This window comes from Arvicola amphibius, chromosome 12, assembly GCF_903992535.2.
Source record: "Arvicola amphibius chromosome 12, mArvAmp1.2, whole genome shotgun sequence".
Lineage (NCBI taxonomy): Eukaryota > Metazoa > Chordata > Mammalia > Rodentia > Cricetidae > Arvicola > Arvicola amphibius.
In genome coordinates, this window is record NC_052058.2 from 43,099,792 (window position 1) to 43,117,562 (window position 17,771).

Below are 17,771 nucleotides of genomic sequence, written 5' to 3' on the forward strand. Positions count from 1 at the left end.
CCCTGTCTGCACTTCAGGATGCTGAGTAGCGCATCCTCTGACTCTGTCTGATCCTAGTATCTGCCAGACACTAGGAGTGCCGTCCTCCCTCTCAGGTGTAATAATGGTGAAATGACACTGTTGAATTTAGCCTTCGGTAGCCTCTGGCTGTCACCCATTGCTCTGAGACTTATTTTGAAATGTGGGAGTGGGTGGAGTGTTGTGTGTGAATGGTGTGCTTCATAGAATTGGCTTGCTTGCCACCTTAACTCTTATCAAGGAGACACATGGAGGAACCAGCCAGGTGGCAGTCTTTACAGCCTCTTGTGCTGGTTCTTTATTTTATGGTGTAGCCATTCAGTCGTAGATGCCGGAAATTGCTTGGGATCTGTTTGAAACCTGCTTGCTCACGTAGACCGCACTGCCGTTTCCTCCCACTTCCCACTGATGTCTGTCGCCCTGCTTCTAGCTCAGCCTCATTGTCCTCTCTTCCCAACCCCAAGACCTCTGTTTTTTAAGCAGATAACTAAGTCTTTAGAATTGTACTTGAAATAGCTGGGTTCACTGACTTACACCTATAATCTTAGCCCTCAGAGATGGAGGAAAGATTGTAAACTTACGGAACTGCCTCAAAAAAGAAACCTGAAGGTTTATACCAGAAATAGGGCTTTTGTGTGTGTGTGTAAGCCAAGGTGCTGTCTCCTAATAAAAGTTTAAAGTTGACAGCTAGAAATGCAGTTACAATGGGTTGTAACCCCCTGCTTCAGGGTTTCTCCTTTGAAAACTAGGTAACCCGGTTGACTGTGCTTAGAAGAGCTGGAGCTTCTACATGTATGTGGAGAATTAGTTCTGTAGAGTGAAATCAGGTTGTCAGGCTTAGCAGCAAGCACCTTTACCTGCTGACAGCAAATATTCATAGAGACGATTTGGAATAGTGCTGATTAAACTTTAAAGGGCTTAGCTTTCCTGTTAGTTTGGGACATAAGAAACCCAAGACCTAAGTGCTGGTGGTTTAGTATGGTAAGAGATTATTTCTTAGTTTCCAGACAGCTGTCTTGTGGCACTGCCCTCGTGTGGCAGATAGAAAACTAGTATTCTGCTGGTGAGGTCTGTTTTAGCTCATATAGAACGACTTCCACATTCTTGACCTAACTGGCCAAGGGTCCAACCCCCTATGTACCATTCCACTGGAGGTTAAGTAGGAGACGCAAACATGTTAGCTTTTGATGCCTTAGAACCCGTTCTGTTCTCGGGAGATGAAGTAAAATTAACACCTTTACCCCAGGGGTCGTAGCATGTTTCTAGGAGACAGCTGGTGCAGCTGGAGAGGTGGTTCGGCAGGCCAGAGCACTGGATGCTCCTGCAGAGGACCTCCAGCTCCAGGGGATCCCATGCTCTCTGCTGACCTAAAGACGTGTGTGTGTGTGTGTGTGTGTGTGTGTGTGTGTGTGTGTGTGTGTAGAAATACATAGTTTTTAAAAAAGTCTTTTCCTGGGAGGGCCTTGGACTTCCCACAGAGCAGGGTATCCTGCCCTCTCTTAGGACTGGAGGGGTAATGGGGAGGGTGAATAAGGGAGGAGCAAAGGAGGTAGAAAGCTTGAATGGTATTATTTGTAAAACAATAAAAAAAGAATAAAAAAAGTCTTTCCCTGCACCTCACCTTGTGAAATTTATATCAATTCTGTGTATACATAGATGGGTGACTTTATATTGGTATCTAACCTAAAGCAAGTCTCCAGCCCAGGCTACCCTCCTGCCTTAGCCTAAGGGGGATTATAGTCCACCACACTGGCTTTGAGTCCTTGGGCATATCCACCACTAAAAGGTTTTAAAGGTTGTACTGTCTGAGCCAGTTATCACTAACGGTGACCGCCACCTTCAGTGAAGCCCAGGAGCCAGTCTTGGGTTGCCCTCAGTTCCTTTCATTCCTGAACGCTGCTGAGTCTGAGGAGAGCTTGAACTGGCTTAGTGACTTGCTCAGGGTTACAGAGTAAGTGTTCAGGTCTGTGACTGGGCTCCTGCTGCACATGGTGACCCCAGTTTGGCCAGGCACATATTTTACAGTCCCAGCGTCACTAGTGTTAAATGTTTTCACCCCCAGCTTGTTCTCGTCATGTTCTTTTCTTCCTTCTCTCATCCTAACTTTGAGTCAGACAGGAGGAAGAAAATGTGCGATTAGGTTTAAGGAATATTCTATAAGTGGTCTTCTGTTCCCTCTCCTTTCCACTTTATCTCTGTCCCCTGGGGGTGGGGGGGAAACGGCTTTGAATTAGTTAATGGAAGTTTTTTGAGGACATTTGTCTTGTTCAGTCCCCAAACATGGACATTTGTAGTGAGGAGCTGCCGGCTGCATTCCTGCCGCCGGATCCCGGCCACCTGGCTTGCTTATGCCCCGTAATAATTACACAGAAACTGTATTCTTTTAAATACTGCCTGGCCCATTAGTTTCAGCCTCTTATTAGTTAATTCTCAGATCTTGCTTTAACCCATATTTAGTAATGTGTGTAACACCACGAGTGGTGTCTTACCGGGAAAGATTCAGCATGTCTGACCTGGCGGCTGGCTCCATCATGTCTGACCCAGAGAGGAGAAGCATGGCGATTGACTGACTAACTTCCCAGCATTCTGTTCTGTCTACTCCACCTATCTAAATCCTGCCCTATCAAAAAGCCAAGGCAGTTTCTTTATTAACCAATGGGAGTCCTCCATCAGACATTTGACACTCTGCCCTGTGTGTAAGCATTCATTGAGATTTTGAGCAAATCTGGTGTATTAAGAAGAGCAGTTTTGCAGTTTTGAGCCAGGTGGTGGCATATGCCTTTAATTGTAGCTGTCAGGAGGCAGAGGCAGGAGGATCCCTGAGTTTGAGGATAGCCAAGGAAGCTACACAGAAAGATCTGTCTGGGGATCGAGAGGAGTAGTTTTGTCTGCTCCGGTGCCATCTGGCTGCATGCTGAGTGTACTGTTTCCCAACTCTTGTCCTTGCCATAGTACTTTCCTTACTGATAGGAGCAGGTAAGTTATATTACACTCTTCATAGGTCTTAGAATTAAAGGGGAAGCTTTACGGGCCAGGCGGTGGTGGCGCACGCCTTTAATCCCAGCACTCGGGAGGCAGAGGCAGGCGGATCTCTGAGTTCGAGGCCAGCCTGGTCTACAAGAGCTAGTTCCAGGACAGGCTCTAGAAACTACAGGGAAACACTGTCTCGAAAAACCAAAAAAAAAAAAAAAAAAAAAAAGGGGGGGTGGGGGGAAGCTTTACTACTTTTGTTAAGGTGCTTGGATATAAAGCACTCTGAAAGCCAATGCAATGTTTAAGAAGGATACTCTAGCTAAATGAGGGTATAACCAAACATATTTAACAAGAAAAGGATTTGGTTAATGGCTTATTCGAGTTTCACTAAAGTGAAAACTCATTACACACTTGACATTCTCCTTTCTCATTCACTTTAGTTTATAAAGTAAAAAGTCTAGTCAACAAGTTGGGATTACAGATGATTCAGCATTTGTGGGAGCTGAGTCAAGAGGATCATGACTTCTAAGCGAGCCTGGGCCACTCTGTCTTGGGGGACCAAAAGTGGAGGAGCTTAGAAATCTGTTGGCCAAAGCAATAGAGTGTGTGTGTGTGTGTGTGTGTGTGTGTGTGTATACATGTCCATAAATGTGCATGTGGAGACTAGAAGTCAACCTTGTATGTCTTTATCTCAATCTGGAGTTCACTAATAAGCTAGCCTGGCTACTCTGCCAAGCACTTTAGTAAGGCGAAGATTATGGAGAAAGAGCACATGGAAGAGTCTGTCTGTGAGTCAGAAAATGAGACTCTTGGCACTAGAGATACAAGAGATGGTGCAGCTCTGAGAAAACTTGTCACTGGATGACAGATGAGGACATGATCTGTCCTGGGCGTGGTTGAAGAGAAGGCTTTTTTGTAGGAAGAAGGGGGAGAACAGGCAGAGGCATCCGAGAGAGTCCAGACTGAAGCTGGCCAGCAGACCAAACAGGGCCATGCCCAGGAGTGGAGGGAGATAAGAAAGAAGAGAGACAAGGGCAAGCGAACCAAGAGAGAAACCAGAAAAGCCAATAGAGTTCATGAACCTAGAGAGCACATAGTCAGAACTGCTGAGTTATAATGTAGAGGAGCTGGGGGAAAGGAAGCGGAAGCCCAGCCCCTGGGAGGGAAGGGCTTGGGGGGGGGTGAGAAGTGCTAGGAGGAGACACACATACTGAGTGAGACTTGTTCTGGGTTTCTTGAGATCACCAACTTAGCTTCCAAGACACATCTTTAATTGCTGTTACCTAACATATAAAGACGTTTGAGAGTTGAAAGTATCATGTCTGGTTATAACTAGTAGGCTAGCATGGACCAGATGTTATTCTGTCATGGTTTACTTTCTGATGGCTGATGAGTTTATACCACAGTCTTTATGAAGAGAACCCAAGACATTAAACCAAAAGGATGAGGGGGTGGGCTCTTTTCTGAGACAGCGTCACCATCCTTTATCTGCTGGTGGTGTTATTTTTCAGTGCTGGTCCCAAAGGCGACAACATCTATGAGTGGAGATCAACCATTCTCGGGCCCCCGGGATCTGTGTATGAAGGTGGTGTGTTCTTCCTCGATATAACTTTTACACCAGAGTATCCCTTCAAGCCTCCAAAGGTAAGAAATCTACATATTCCCAGATTTGACTGTTTCTGTAAGAGACACATTAAAAATTTTAAAATGTAGTCAGAAAAGCTAGATTCTTCCATGTTTGTGTTGGTGTTCTCCTTACCCATGGGCACTCCATTTTAGTAAAGTCTGTGATTTAGGTACGGCCCAGATCTGATGTGTGGGTCAGAGGAGCTCAGCTTCTTGGGTGTGCAGTGTGTGCTAGTTTAGTGAGTGTGGTGACTGCTGATTGGCTCCTCGGGGCAATAGGCGTGTCTGGGGGTACGTGCTGAAGACCTGTGCTGTGTATAGTCAGTCTCATAAGATGTGTAGCTTACTCAAAAGCAGTGTATTACTACCAGCTAACACAAGAGGTCAGCAAACAACCAACAATTCAAACTTAGAAATACTCATATTTAAAGCATTAAAATTAAACTAAACATGTCATCCCAACACTCTGGAAATGGCAGCAGGCAGGAGGGTCGAACATTTGCAGTTCGTCTCGGATACATAGTATGAGCTTAGCCTGATCAAGAAAAGAAAACCCCTGCTTGGCGGTGTTGACAAACACCTTTTAATCCCAGCAGAGACAGGCAGATCTCTGTGAGTTCGAGGCCAGCCTGGTCTACAGAGTGAGTTCAAGAACAGCCAGGCTGTTACACAGAGAAACCATGTCTCAAAAAAAAAAAAAAAACAAGAAAGAAAAAGAATAGAGTAAGTGTTGGACTCCCTTTGCCTTTGACAATTGGCATTGCCTTAATGAAGGAAATGGCGTGAGCAAGCTCTGTAGCCTTACAGACAAGTCTTACACATCTTAGGGATTAGTCAGCTGAAATACAGTAAAAAGTCTCCTACCTGAATGCTGTTTGACAATAACCTTATTTTTAGGTTACATTTCGTACAAGAATTTATCACTGTAATATTAATAGTCAAGGAGTTATTTGCTTGGACATATTGAAAGACAACTGGAGCCCAGCACTAACCATCTCGAAAGTTCTCCTCTCTATCTGCTCACTCCTTACAGACTGCAATCCTGGTAAGGCTGATCATCTTCAGTGCTTTGTTTTTTACTAAATGAAAAGGTACTTGTCTTCCACATAAGCTAAGACCCAAGTTTTCAAAGGACATTTTAATTGAGAGTTTAACCCACTAGTTGGAAAAGCAGCTGCTTTACTATTCTAAGTTAGCACTGAGGCTGGGTGGGTGGGTGGCTCTGTTGCCTCCCTGTTTGGGTAGTGGTTCGGTGAGCACTTGCCCCACAGACAGTTCTCACTTTTGAAAGTGGTATTTTTCTGCCAAGTATGTGGTGACTGCAGAATTGTAATCTTCCTGGGACTAATCATTTTAAAATAAAAAGAAATTATTTTTCTGCTTACACATACAAATTTATTAGGCATCCCATTTTCAGAGAAACACATCTATTTGGAGGTCTGGGCTTTGGCCTTCTCCAGGACACAGAGTACAGTACATAAGAAGTACAGTAGATAGTGTCAACTGCACTGGGCACAAAGACTTCACAGCATCCACAGTGCTCTAATCAGAGCAGAGCTGGTCCTGGAGCTCCGGGTGTCCAGACTTGTAAGTTTGGTCACACGTGAAGAACAGGAGGGTTTGAAGAGAAAAGAGTAAGACAATATAGCTAGGCCACTCCGTTTTTTAGCAAGACTCCTCCCATCCTCCCTTGTTTTACTTTATATTAAGATTAGAAGATGGGGCTGGAAAAATGGCCTATCTGTTATTCTTGCAGAGAGCCCAGGTTCAATTCCCAGCACCTGCATGGCAGCCCACATCTACGGCATGCAGGCAGAGTATCCATACACATAAAACAAATCTTTTTAAATTTGTTTTTTAACAATTAGAAGAAAACCCCCTGGTGAGTGTTTCAGGCATAGGGCATGGTCATAACTGTTTGCTGTGTGTTTCTATCTAAAGTGTCTACATGTTTTTCTTTCAGCTGACCCTTTGGTGGGAAGTATTGCCACTCAGTACATGACCAACAGAGCAGAACACGACAGGATGGCCAGACAGTGGACCAAGAGATACGCCACATAAACTGGGTTTTCAGTTCTTACATTATCTGTCTGTCACAGAAGAGAGCTGCTTATGATTTTGAAAGGGTGGGGGAGGGTGGGAATTGGTAAAGAGTAGGGTATTTCTATAACAGATATTATTCAGTCTTACTTCCTAAGATTTTGTTGTAACTTAAGGTATCTTGCTACAGTAGACAAATTGGTAATAGTGACTTTTAGAGCTGTCAGTTTTGCAAGATTAGCTGACTTTTAGTAAAACAGGAAAGAATGCGCGTGTAGACACTTGGGTTTCATGGAGTGAAATCTACTGTAATTTCAAAATCAGCTTACATTTGTATAGGTTACACACTTGGCCATTGATGCAAAGTCCTATTTTCTTCTTTTAAAAAGTTGGAATTTGTTTTTCCTTCTTAGAGGAAAACAATGGTATTTAACAGTTTGTAGAGATTGTCACCTCGTATATGTAAAATGGACACCTGGCTATGAGACACCATGTAGGAAACGAGTAGTTCGTGTATTTTATTTCATATGCAGTTACTTTAAAGGTTGAATCAGGATTTGTGGAACCCTGTAGTGAAATACCTTAAGCCGTGTTAACCGTAGGCGTGAAATAGGAACTGCTCAGTGGACTGGTTATGTGTTTTAGACTTCTTACGTCTGCATTTGTTACTGTGCTAATAAACAATATTAAGAACAACCCTGGCCCAGCTGTGTTCATGTCCTCTCAGTGCATGCAGTACCTGAAGAAGCGAAAAGAGGACACTGGATCCCGTGGAATCAGTTACTGGTGGTTGTGAGCCACCGTGTAAGTGCTAGCAATTGAACCCGGGTCTTCTGCAAGAGCAGCAGTCTTAACTACTGACCAATCTTTCCAGTCCTACTCAGCCTTCGCTACTGAAAGGGTGCTTGCCATGCAAGTCCAGCGGCTTGAGTTCAGCCCCTGGAACTTAGGCATAGATGGAAGGAGAGAGTTGGCTGCACACACACATCCTAGACATACCGGAATAAGCCTTTTTGAAGTTATGTTCACAGTGAGGAATCTGCATGAAATTACAGTGATTATGACAGTTCCTGACAGGTTGGAAGGTTCCCACGGAACATCGCATACATTCCATATTTTATTTTACTATTCATGACAAGTACAACATAAATAACAAAGATAAAGTATGTCTAACAGTAATAAATAAGCCCAATAAGTTAATTATAATGTAAAGTGCATTGAATTACCACTTAGGCCTGGAGGTGGTTTTGTAAAGGGCCATGTTAAATCATAACTCTGCTATGCTACAGACATTTCAAGATTTGACTCAGTTTTCAGAATTGGAGTTCCCTTTGTTCTTCCTGCCGGGCAAAGGGAAGCTGGATTTGCTCTGGGGCTGGGAGAGCTTGCTGGCTAGTAAAGTGAAGGGTTCGATCAGCGTCCTCCGGTCCGTCACCGTCACCTCCCACAGTTTCACCTTCTCGCTTTTCGCCCACCGCTGTGCCACTTCAGCGTCCACTTGTCTCTGCTCAGAAAGGTCGAGTTTGTTTCCCAGCACGACAATTGCCACCTGAGGGAACACGATGGGAAGACCACACTGGGACACTGCGAAAGGGACGAAGAAGAATTGCTCCTCCACTTAAAGGACAGAGCCAGTAATCTCAGCTGCTCTGGAGTTGAGGCAGGAGGGTTGAAAGTTCATAGTTTAAAAACTAAAAGACTGGGGATGTAGAGAATTTAACTAGTAAGCATGAGGCCAGATTAATCCCAGTACTAGGCTGGTGCTGGTGTCCTTAGGTATGAGAGAAATAAGAGAAGACATCACCTCACTTCTTTTTCCTGAGTGCATACAGACATTCTATATTTTTTTAAAGGTTTAGGTTTATTTTTTCTTTTTTTCCTTTTCCTCTTTTTGAGATTTATTTATTTGCTAGGTATGCAGTGGTTAGAGAATTCCAGGCAGAAGGAAAGTGGCAAATAGGTGGGAGCTGATGACTGGTTATTAGCTTTGTGGGGGGCTGGGGGGTTAAATGACAAGAGCCCTATTTTGCCACAGACAACCTGAAGAAGCCTGAAGAAGCAGTGATGATGGCACACATGACTAAGCTATGCAGTGATGATGGCACACATGACTAAGCTATGCAGGGCCTGAGCTGGGAAGCGAGGAAAGCACCTTGGACAGTGTAACACAGAAAAAGGCAGATACTGCTAATACGACCGAATGGTTTCTAAATGTGTGAACCCTACACTACAGTTCTAACAGATCTGAAATAGCCACTCACCTCTTTCTTGTCTTTGAATTTATCAATTTCCTTCTTCAGAAGCTCCACTCTTTGAAAGGACTCAAGGTTATTCACACTATACACCAGAACAAAGCCATCAGCGAAAGAGAAGTAATGCTTTGGCAGTTCCACGCCTTCCTGCAGGCCCCGCGTGTCATATAAGTGGAGCTGCTCCTTCACCCCGCGGTCTGTCTCCACTGAGGCCATGTACACGTCTTCCATTGTCTCACAGTCCTCCATGCCTGTGTTAGAGGAACCAGGGTCAGTTGTTCGCCAGCTCCCTTTCCCGCTGCGCTGGCTTTCTAGGTTTCCATACGCAATAATCACATTTCTACTTCACTAATTTCTTCAAAATGAAAAGTAGTTCTTCATCCAAAAGTGTATTTTTTGGACCGTCAAGATGGCTCTCAAGCACCGTGACCTGAGCTCAATTTCCGGGACCTACTAAAGCTAGACCTGACTCCACAGGGTCATCCTTTAATCTCTTCAGAGGCACACGTGCCCCGCCTACCCAGCAGAACACACACATACATTTTAAAAATCATTTCTTCTGCCAAACATGGTGGTGCACACTTTTAATCCTAGCACTTGGGAGGCAGAGGCATGGGGATCTCTGTGATTTCAAGGTTAGCCTGGTCTACAGTGACTTCCAGCATAGCCAGCCTCAAAAAAAAAAAAAAAAGGTTTCTTCTTATAGGTCATTGGGGTGACACACTTATAAATCCAGCACTTGGGTGGTGTAAACAGGAGGACCAGTAGTTCAAGGTCAGCCTCAACTTGTAGGAATCTGAGGCCAGCTTGAACTACATGACACCTTGTCTCAAACAAAAACTTTCTTTTGGACTTATTAGAATTAGCCTAGCATTAGGTCTACAAAAAAATGTAAATTTTTTCTTCTATATAAAAATGGCAATAAAAAACCGGGCAGTGATGGCACACACCTTTAATCCCAGCACTCAAGGAGGCAGAGGCAGGCGGATCTCTGAGTTCGAGGCCAGCCTGGTCTAATAGCAAGTTCCAGGACAGGTAAGGCTACAGAGAAACTTGTCTCAAGAAAAAAACATCAAAAAAAGTCATCAAAATAGTTTAAAAAAAAAGATAAAAATGTGCTCTAAGGTATGTACCAAGAAAGAAATGCTTTAAAGATCTGTATTTACTATCTTTTACATAAACCTAAGTTCATTTAACTTCTCTACCAAAATCATGACCTCACTTAAGCCAGAAACATCATCTTCACCTCTGCAGAGCTATAAAGCACCATCATATACAGTATGATAAAGAAAACAGGAAACTGCTCATCGAAGGAATAAGTGAATGAGATAGTCCCAGTTTACTAAGTTGGGTCACACTGTAGCAAACACCATTTTTCCATTTTTAAGCCTATACAGCACTAGACCACTGTGACTGAAGAATGGCATCAGCGTTGCTACTGCAGAGACCCTTAGGGTTCCTAGACCCTTCTGATGCAGGTGCACAGCGCCCCGTTTTCATATTATCCACGTCTACCTGCTGCTTGTTTTCTGACCTGCTAGATAACCTGCGGCAAGCACCGCTGGGCTTCAACAAAACCCAATTTCCTTGTCCCTCCTCGGTCTCCTTTACAACGCTTAGCGTGACCAACACGTGTCCTCCACCAGTTCCAGATCTAGAGAGAAATGAAGAAAGGGGATCTTACCGATAGTATGATTCCCATAAAGGAGTTGCTCCAGGATGGCAGTTTTCCCAACAGACAACAACCCACAAACGACAACCTTGCAGCCCTTTCCCATCTTCTCTTGGGACAGCACTGTGGAGAAAAGAAAGGGCACCTTATCCTGGACATGCTGAAAAAAATCCCTTCTCTTCCTTAAAGTTTAAGTTGAACCAGTAATACAGGGGAAACTCCAAACAGTAGAAGGGTGATAGAGAATAAGATAATCTTTCCACATGCCATTCCCCAGGCTCTCTGTTAAGAGTCCTATAGATTGCCACAGAATCATCTGCATAGACTCTAAAGACACCTGAATGGAGATGTGTACAATCCCAGCACTCAAAAGGCAGAGGAGGATCAGTGTCAGCTACATAGTGAGTTAGAGACCAACTTGGCTGTTGATATCTATGCATGGCTGCTCATGCCTACAATCCCAGCCCTCTGGAATAGACGCAAAAAGTGCTGAGACTGGAGGATTACCATGAGTAAGACACCATTTTCCTTAAGGCTTTTGTTTTTCCAAAAGACAAGATAGTAGCAGCTAAGGTAAATGGTTCAGTAGAAGCAGCAGAAAAGTCACTTCTAAAAAGTCAAATGGGTCGGGTGGTGGTGGTGCACGCCTTTAATCTCTGTACTTGGGAGGCAGGGGCCAGTGAATCTCTGAGTTCAAGGCCAGCCTGGTCTACAGAGCGGAGTTCCAGAACAGGCTCCCAAGCTACAGAGACACTTGTCTCAAAACCAAAATAAGTAAATAAATTAATAAAAAAAAAAAAGAAAAGAAAAGGTCATATGGTAGGGCTCGAGAGATGCCTCAGAGGTTAAGAGGTTCAATTCCCAGCACTCACATGGCAGCTCACAACTGTCTGTAACTCCAGATCCAGGGGATCTAATACCCCCCACATATACACAAACACATACATAGAGGCAAAAGACCAATGAAAATAATAAAGAGAAAAAGGTCAAATTGTAAGCCAGCAGGCATGGTGGTGCAGTCCTTCATTGTGGCATTTGGCAGGCAGAGACAAGCAGGTCTCTGTGAGTTTGACAGAGCCTGGTCTATATAGCAAGTTCCAGGACAACAGGTATATAGAAAAACCCCGGCTCACCAATGGGGAAAAATACTTGCTACCCAGTCTGATCACCTGAGTTTGATTCCCAGCACCTACACAGTGGCTTAATGTATAAGGGTTTTTTGCCAGCGTGTATGTCTGTGTACCATACTCATGCCTAGTACCCTTGGAAGCCAGGAAGAGGGTATCAGATCCCCTGGGACTGAAGCTAAAGAGTTTAACTTCAGTTAAACTGCCCTGTGGGTACCAGGGTCCTCTAAACCAGTGAACCATCTCTCCAGCTCCCCACCCCCACTTTTGTAGAAATGGACTTTCAAAGATTTACCCCCCCCCCCATTCTAGTCCTGGAGACCTTTGAGACCTTACTTTAGAAGTAATTTTGCATGTGGATTGAGTTAGCCTTGAGACACAGAAATCAAGATGGAGGTGGAGATCGCCACAGGGGTATTTATAAGAGAAGTTTTAAGGAGAGGGAATGATTGAGTGCAAGGTGAAAGACGCCAACGGCCAAGAGAGGCAGGCGGCCTTGGGCTGCGGTTCTTCCTGACACCCTAAATTTTTTAAAATTTATTTTTATTTAATGTTCATTGATATTTTGCCTGCATGTATGTCTGTGTGAGGGTGTCAGAACTCCGGGAGCTGGAGTTACAGAGAGTTGTGAGCTACATGGGTTCTGGGAATTGAACCCGGGTCCTCTGGAAGAACAGTCAATGCTCTTAACTACTGAGTTATCTCTCCAACCCCAACACCATGACTTTCACCTAGCTTTATTTCTAATCTGATGAGTGCTTTATGTGAGCCATTAAACATATTGCAGTAGAAGCCAGGTAGGGCGAGCACAGCCTCCTAACTTGAGGGAAAAGCATAGAGGGTCTGTGCAGGTCTGAGGCTAGTCTAGACGATCCATCAAGTTTCCAGGACAGTTAATGTTACATAGCAAAAATAAAACCTGGTCCTGGGGGCTGGAGAGGCTTAGTAGTTAGAGCACTTTCTCATTCAGGTCCCAGCACCTACATGGAAGCTTATAACCATTGTGTGGTTCAGTTCTGGGGTGCACATACATGCATGCAAACAAACACACATAAACTAAAAATAAATCTTTAAAAAAACAAGACTGTTCTAAAAGAAAAATCATTTTTAAATGTAACTAATTATTTTACATCCCACCAGTTTCCTCACCCTCCTCTCCTCCCATTCCCTCCCCCATGCCCTCTGCCCTACCCTTAAGTAAGGTTGGGCAAGGCAATCCAGAATGAGGGAACAGGTTCCCAAGAGCCAGCTAGAGCATTAGGGAAGCCCCCTGCTCCCTTTGTTAAGGAGTCCCACAAGTAGCCAAGCAAAATAACTGTGACATATATGTAGAGGCCCTGGGTCGATCCCATGCAGGCTCCCTGGTTGTTGGTTCAGACTGAGTTCCTATGAGCCAGGCTAGTTGTTCCTGTGGGTTTTCTTGTGGTGTCCTTGACCCCTCTGGCTCCTACAATCCTTCCTTCCTCTCTTCACCAGGATTCCCTGAGCTCAGCCTTATGTCTGGCTGTGGGTCTCTGCGTCTGTTTCTACCAGTTACTGGATGGAGGCTCTCTGCTGACCACTGGGGCAGTCACCTATCTGATCACAGGAGATGGCCAGTTCAGGCTACATATTCACTACATATTGCTAGGAGTCTTAGCTGGGGTTATCCTTGTAGATTCGTGGGAGTTTCTCTTACATCAGGTTTCTACCTGACCTGGAAATGCATCCCTTTCCCATCATCCCTTTCAGAACTCTCCCACTCCGTCCACCCCTACCCCGATCCCTCATGTTCCCATCCCCACCAGCCCCCAGGGAGAGATCTAAAGAAATCTTATTCTGAGAGCCCCATCCTAACCTACCAGCTACACCAGGTGTGTGTGTGTGTGTGTGTGTGTGTGTGTGTGTGTGTGTGTGTGTGTGAGAGAGAGAGAGAGAGAGAGAGAGAGAGAGAGAGAGAGAGAGAGAGAGAGAGAGAGAGAGAGAGAGATGAAAGATAACTTCCAGCCATATCCAGGTTCCACTGGGCTACATCAGGTGCCCCCCCCCCCAACAAGGGCTGAGCTCAGGCGGGCCTCCCTCCTAGGATGCTGTGGCAACTGTCACCCTACTGCTCTATACCCCAACTCAATGTGTGTCCTTGGATCAAATTACACAGCTTAGTATTAACGTTTGCTCCCAAGGCTAGAACTTGTGCGCTCTTGGTGGCTGCATCAGCTGAGACTGCATCCGGCACATATTAAAATATATATTGAGTTTTTTTTAAAAGACCGGTGAAGAGTTTTACAATGCTAAAGCCGTTATTTATTTTAAAAGATGAACAGAGTCACAGATTGATGTAAAAGGTAAACATGATTCCGGAATCTTGGCCACAAACAAGAGTAGACTTTATTAAAACCACACGACTATATGAAAAAAAATTCTGTAGCTGCAAAAACGCCAGCAAATCATGATCTCTTAATAAAAAAGAACGCAATGCAGAATGTCACCATTCTGGGCATTTCTTCCTGAAACAGTCGTACCTAAGGAGGCTTAGCAAATGAAGAATTTGCTATCCTAAAACCATCCATAAAATGAAGCCCCCGTGTTCTGACCTTAGCCCTCCGACTCCCATGCACCCCAGGAAGAGCAGGAGGCGGCGGCTTGGTCCCGCAGATCCCTGGCGGGCCTCACGGACACGCGCGGGGCCCACGCGTGCAGCCACTTGCGCCTACGCCCACCCGGTGGCTGTCCTGCTGTCACGCTGCTCCGGGATCACGGAGCGGAGACACCAACCTGGCACCGCGGGGCAGTGAAACAGAGGCACGCCGGTCACTGTGGTCCCGGATCTGCCTCCTCAGGACCCGCAGCCGTGATGCCTGCGCGCTCAACGCCTCTCGCCTCCCGCAGCCTTTGCAGTTCAGAGGCGACGCTGAGAGATGGGGGGCGGGGGGAGAGGGGGAAACGTCCGGAAACCACTACCGTCACAGCCTGGCTCCGCCCACCGGCTTGGATGTTGGAACTACAAGCCCCATGAGGCCCTGCGCGGCCATCCCGCCCCACCGGAAGGAGAACCGCCGAGGTGGAGGGAGGAGCCACAAAAGGGATTGTGGGAGAAAGGCTTCTTCCTTTCCTCTGGCGGCGGCCATCAGGTAGGCAGGTCGGGCGGGATTTGCGTTCCTATCCGTGGCGAATCGTGCCGGTCTTCAGCCATCCGGGCCCGGCGCCGCCGCCGCCTCTGAGCTCCGACCTCCCGCGAGCGTTCAGTCAGGATGCGGGGTGGAGCGGGCGCGGAGTCGCAGCCGTCCGGGAGGCTTGCGGGAGACGCGATGGCGGCAGGATCCGAGCTGGGCCCGGGCCTAGAGGAGGCCTGGCTGGAGCGAAGCTTGCCGGCGGTGACGATCGCGTCCCCAAGCCCGGGCTCCTCGGTCCCGCCGCTTGCGCCGAGCCGTTGCCGTTCCCCGTGGACGGAGCGGTTCTGGTCGCCGCCTTCCTGACCGCCATCGCCTTTGCGATGTGCTTCTCCCCCCCCCCCCCCCGAAGGTGAGCCAAGATGGGCGCGTACAAGTACATCCAGGAGCTGTGGCGGAAGAAGCAGTCGGACGTGATGCGCTTTCTGCTGAGGGTCCGCTGCTGGCAGTACCGCCAGCTGTCCGCGCTGCACCGGGCTCCCCGCCCTACCCGGCCCGACAAAGCGCGGAGGCTGGGCTACAAGGCCAAGCAAGGTGCGTGGTGGCCCGAGATGTCCCGAGTGGGCGATGCCTGATTCCCCCAACCCCTGCCCCGGGGGAGCCGGAAATCGTCGGTGTGGGACTGCACCCCCATCCTCCCGCGGGCACTCTAGCTTGGTGTACCGGGAAGCATTGGGGAAAGGCTTAACTGAGTCTCACCTGTCGGCGGTGGGTTTGTCCCTGTCCAGGTTACGTCATATACAGGATTCGCGTCCGCCGTGGTGGCCGCAAACGCCCGGTGCCCAAGGGTGCGACCTATGGCAAGCCTGTCCATCATGGTGTGAACCAACTAAAGTTTGCCCGAAGCCTTCAGTCTGTTGCTGAGGTAAACGGATCGGGGTACTGGTTGTCCTGGCAACCCGTTAGGGGTTGTGGGCTGGAAGAAATGGGAACCACTGTGGAGTTTGACTGGGCACAAGGTGGGCTTGTAGGTGTTTTGTACTTAACCTTGGCAAAGCAGCTATTATCAAAATGTTTACTACTGCTTGGTGCTTAGGTTTATACTAAGAAGATTTTTGTTTGTTTTAGTGAGCTAGGTCCTGGCAGAATCTAAGCTTTTGAAGGCGGTAAATTTTTGAGCTGTTCTCATACTACATTTAGCTATGTTGCTAATATAATGTTTTTCTTCTGGATTGTTAAGCTGTGTTCTGTGGTCAGGGACCCCTTTCCAAAAGCTGGAAGCTTTTTATTCATTGACTCTTGTATAAGGCTATGGCCCTGACCCCTGTTGCTGGAGGGGACTGGGACAGAACTCCATGCCCGGTGTTTGTATGGTTTTGTTGGACAGGAGAAGAAGGAATGATGTTTCTGTCTGCATACCTGTCGTTTACGCTGGGCTTTAGTGTGTGGGGATCTGGCCTGCTTCCATCTCTGATGCTGCAGAGTTGGGAGGAAGGATTTTTGTCTGATTTGTTGCCGTGGGCAGTACAGAAGACTGATTGGGCTTTTCTCTCTGTTTTAGGAGAGAGCTGGACGCCACTGTGGGGCTCTGAGAGTCCTGAATTCTTACTGGGTTGGCGAAGATTCCACATACAAATTTTTTGAGGTTATCCTCATCGATCCATTCCATAAAGCTATCAGAAGAAACCCTGACACCCAATGGATCACCAAACCGGTTCACAAGCACAGAGAGATGCGTGGGCTGACATCTGCAGGCCGCAAGAGCCGTGGCCTTGGAAAGGGCCACAAGTTCCACCACACTATTGGTGGCTCTCGCCGTGCAGCCTGGAGAAGGCGCAACACTCTGCAGCTCCACCGTTACCGCTAATACACGTAATGTTTGTACAATTCATACCCAATAAACAATTTAGGACCGTCCTGTCTGCTTAAAGGTGTTATTTGTCTGTTAAAACTGTCGCAGATTGTCATGAATGCTTTGTGGATTATAGTGGTTAAAGTGCAATAATGTTTGAAGACTACCGTGAATGGTATATCTTGTTTCTGGTGACCTTTCTGTCTTTGCATTACCTGCTTAGGGTGTTTGGTGTATGGTTTACACCATGTGGTATCCTGTGTGTGAAGAGTCATGGGACTTGCCCAGTAGAACTGTTTGGTGCATGTGATAGAACCTGCAGCTTTCTTGGGATGATAAAATCTTTTAGTTACTGAAGTGGCTGCTTGTTTTAGAGTTGGAATTTTGCTTAGAAATGTAGGAAGAGAAGCTTCCAGCTTGTTTTGTGAACATGCTTAGGAAAGGGGTCAGCTACAACCCACAATTTGAGACTGAATCCAGTGCCCCATTTTCAGAAGAACCAGGTAAAATTGGAAGAGGCTTCCGTATTCTGTTGGATCTCAGGAGGATGGGGTTGATGTCCAGTACTGGGTGTTGACACCTTGCTGTTTTGAAGGTGGTGATTGAATTTTGGGTGGGATGAGGCCTATGTGGGAATGGTATGGTGGAAGTTGCCCTTGGGGCGGATTATTTTCCTTAGGGTGTGTAGTCCGCTGATGGGTGCCATGTAGGCTTCAATTAATGCCAGCCAAGTGAACTCTAAAAAGTTGTCAGGATAGTATCCAACCATTAGGAAGCTTCTAGCCACATAACAAGGATGGCTGGGTATTTTAAGGTCAATCCTGGGCCAGTCAATTCATCCTGGGGGTAAGGAAAGTCAGCCACATGACTTCATTAGTCTTTCCTTAGGTAGTGGCTGGTGGCCACACATACTACCATGTTTTGTGTCATGCCTTGGCTAGGTCCCAGGGTGCATTTGAGTATGGAATGAATAGACAGTATAACCCTTATCAGGGATCTGGGCTAGCGGGCTTAACAATCTAACTGAAGCTTTTCTTAAACTGGTTTTTTTCTCTTCAAATTTCTAAAGGATTTTACTGATTTCCAGAAAACACTAGATAAAAATCGACCTAGAATTCTTTT

The 17,771-nt window shown here is 46.4% G+C and overlaps 3 protein-coding genes across 5 annotated transcripts in view; 2 read left to right on the top strand and 1 right to left on the bottom strand.

The window, feature by feature from the left end:
• The window catches only part of Ube2e1 (ubiquitin conjugating enzyme E2 E1), a 60,251-nt gene extending 52,893 nt beyond the window's left edge, over positions 1 to 7,358 (top strand). For both annotated transcript variants that reach the window (XM_038349235.1, XM_038349236.2), the window contains exons 4-6: positions 4,503 to 4,635; positions 5,515 to 5,662; positions 6,581 to 7,358. In XM_038349235.1, coding sequence (XP_038205163.1) covers positions 4,503 to 4,635; positions 5,515 to 5,662; positions 6,581 to 6,678 — 379 coding nt within the window. In that variant the 3' untranslated portion in view covers positions 6,679 to 7,358. The remainder of the gene's footprint in view (positions 1 to 4,502; positions 4,636 to 5,514; positions 5,663 to 6,580) is intronic.
• Positions 7,152 to 14,662, bottom strand: Nkiras1 (NFKB inhibitor interacting Ras like 1). 2 transcript variants are annotated; one of them, XM_038349237.1, is made up of 4 exons: positions 14,463 to 14,662; positions 10,594 to 10,704; positions 8,919 to 9,160; positions 7,152 to 8,206 (listed from the first exon to the last, which is right to left on the bottom strand). In XM_038349237.1, the coding sequence occupies exons 2-4, from the start codon at positions 10,685 to 10,687 to the stop codon at positions 7,964 to 7,966; spliced, it is 579 nt and encodes a 192-aa protein (XP_038205165.1). In that variant the 5' UTR covers positions 10,688 to 10,704; positions 14,463 to 14,662; the 3' UTR covers positions 7,152 to 7,963. The 2 variants fall into 2 exon arrangements, with proteins under 2 accessions (XP_038205165.1, XP_038205166.1); XM_038349238.1 differs by lacking the exon at positions 14,463 to 14,662 and adding an exon at positions 14,282 to 14,415.
• Positions 14,663 to 14,716: 54 nt separating this feature from the next.
• Rpl15 (ribosomal protein L15) lies at positions 14,717 to 16,714 on the top strand. The gene is made up of 4 exons (XM_038349234.2): positions 14,717 to 14,818; positions 15,210 to 15,391; positions 15,586 to 15,722; positions 16,359 to 16,714. The coding sequence occupies exons 2-4, from the start codon at positions 15,220 to 15,222 to the stop codon at positions 16,662 to 16,664; spliced, it is 615 nt and encodes a 204-aa protein (XP_038205162.1). The 5' UTR covers positions 14,717 to 14,818; positions 15,210 to 15,219; the 3' UTR covers positions 16,665 to 16,714.
• The last annotated feature ends 1,057 nt before the right edge of the window (positions 16,715 to 17,771 follow it).

Bases quoted from the DNA above. Each gene is read 5' to 3' on its own strand.
- Nkiras1 (XM_038349237.1), bottom strand. From the start codon at position 10,687: ATGGGAAAGGGCTGCAAGGTTGTCGTTTGTGGGTTGTTGTCTGTTGGG. The intron at 9,161-10,593 runs GTAAGATCCCCT...CCTCTAACACAG, and splicing joins TTATGGGAATCATACTATCG to GCATGGAGGACTGTGAGACA. The intron at 8,207-8,918 runs GTGAGTGGCTAT...GTGTTCCCTCAG, and splicing joins AATTCAAAGACAAGAAAGAG to GTGGCAATTGTCGTGCTGGG.
- Rpl15 (XM_038349234.2), top strand. From the start codon at position 15,220: ATGGGCGCGTACAAGTACATCCAGGAGCTGTGGCGGAAGAAGCAGTCG. The intron at 15,392-15,585 runs GTGCGTGGTGGC...GTCCCTGTCCAG, and splicing joins GGGCTACAAGGCCAAGCAAG to GTTACGTCATATACAGGATT. The intron at 15,723-16,358 runs GTAAACGGATCG...TCTCTGTTTTAG, and splicing joins GCCTTCAGTCTGTTGCTGAG to GAGAGAGCTGGACGCCACTG.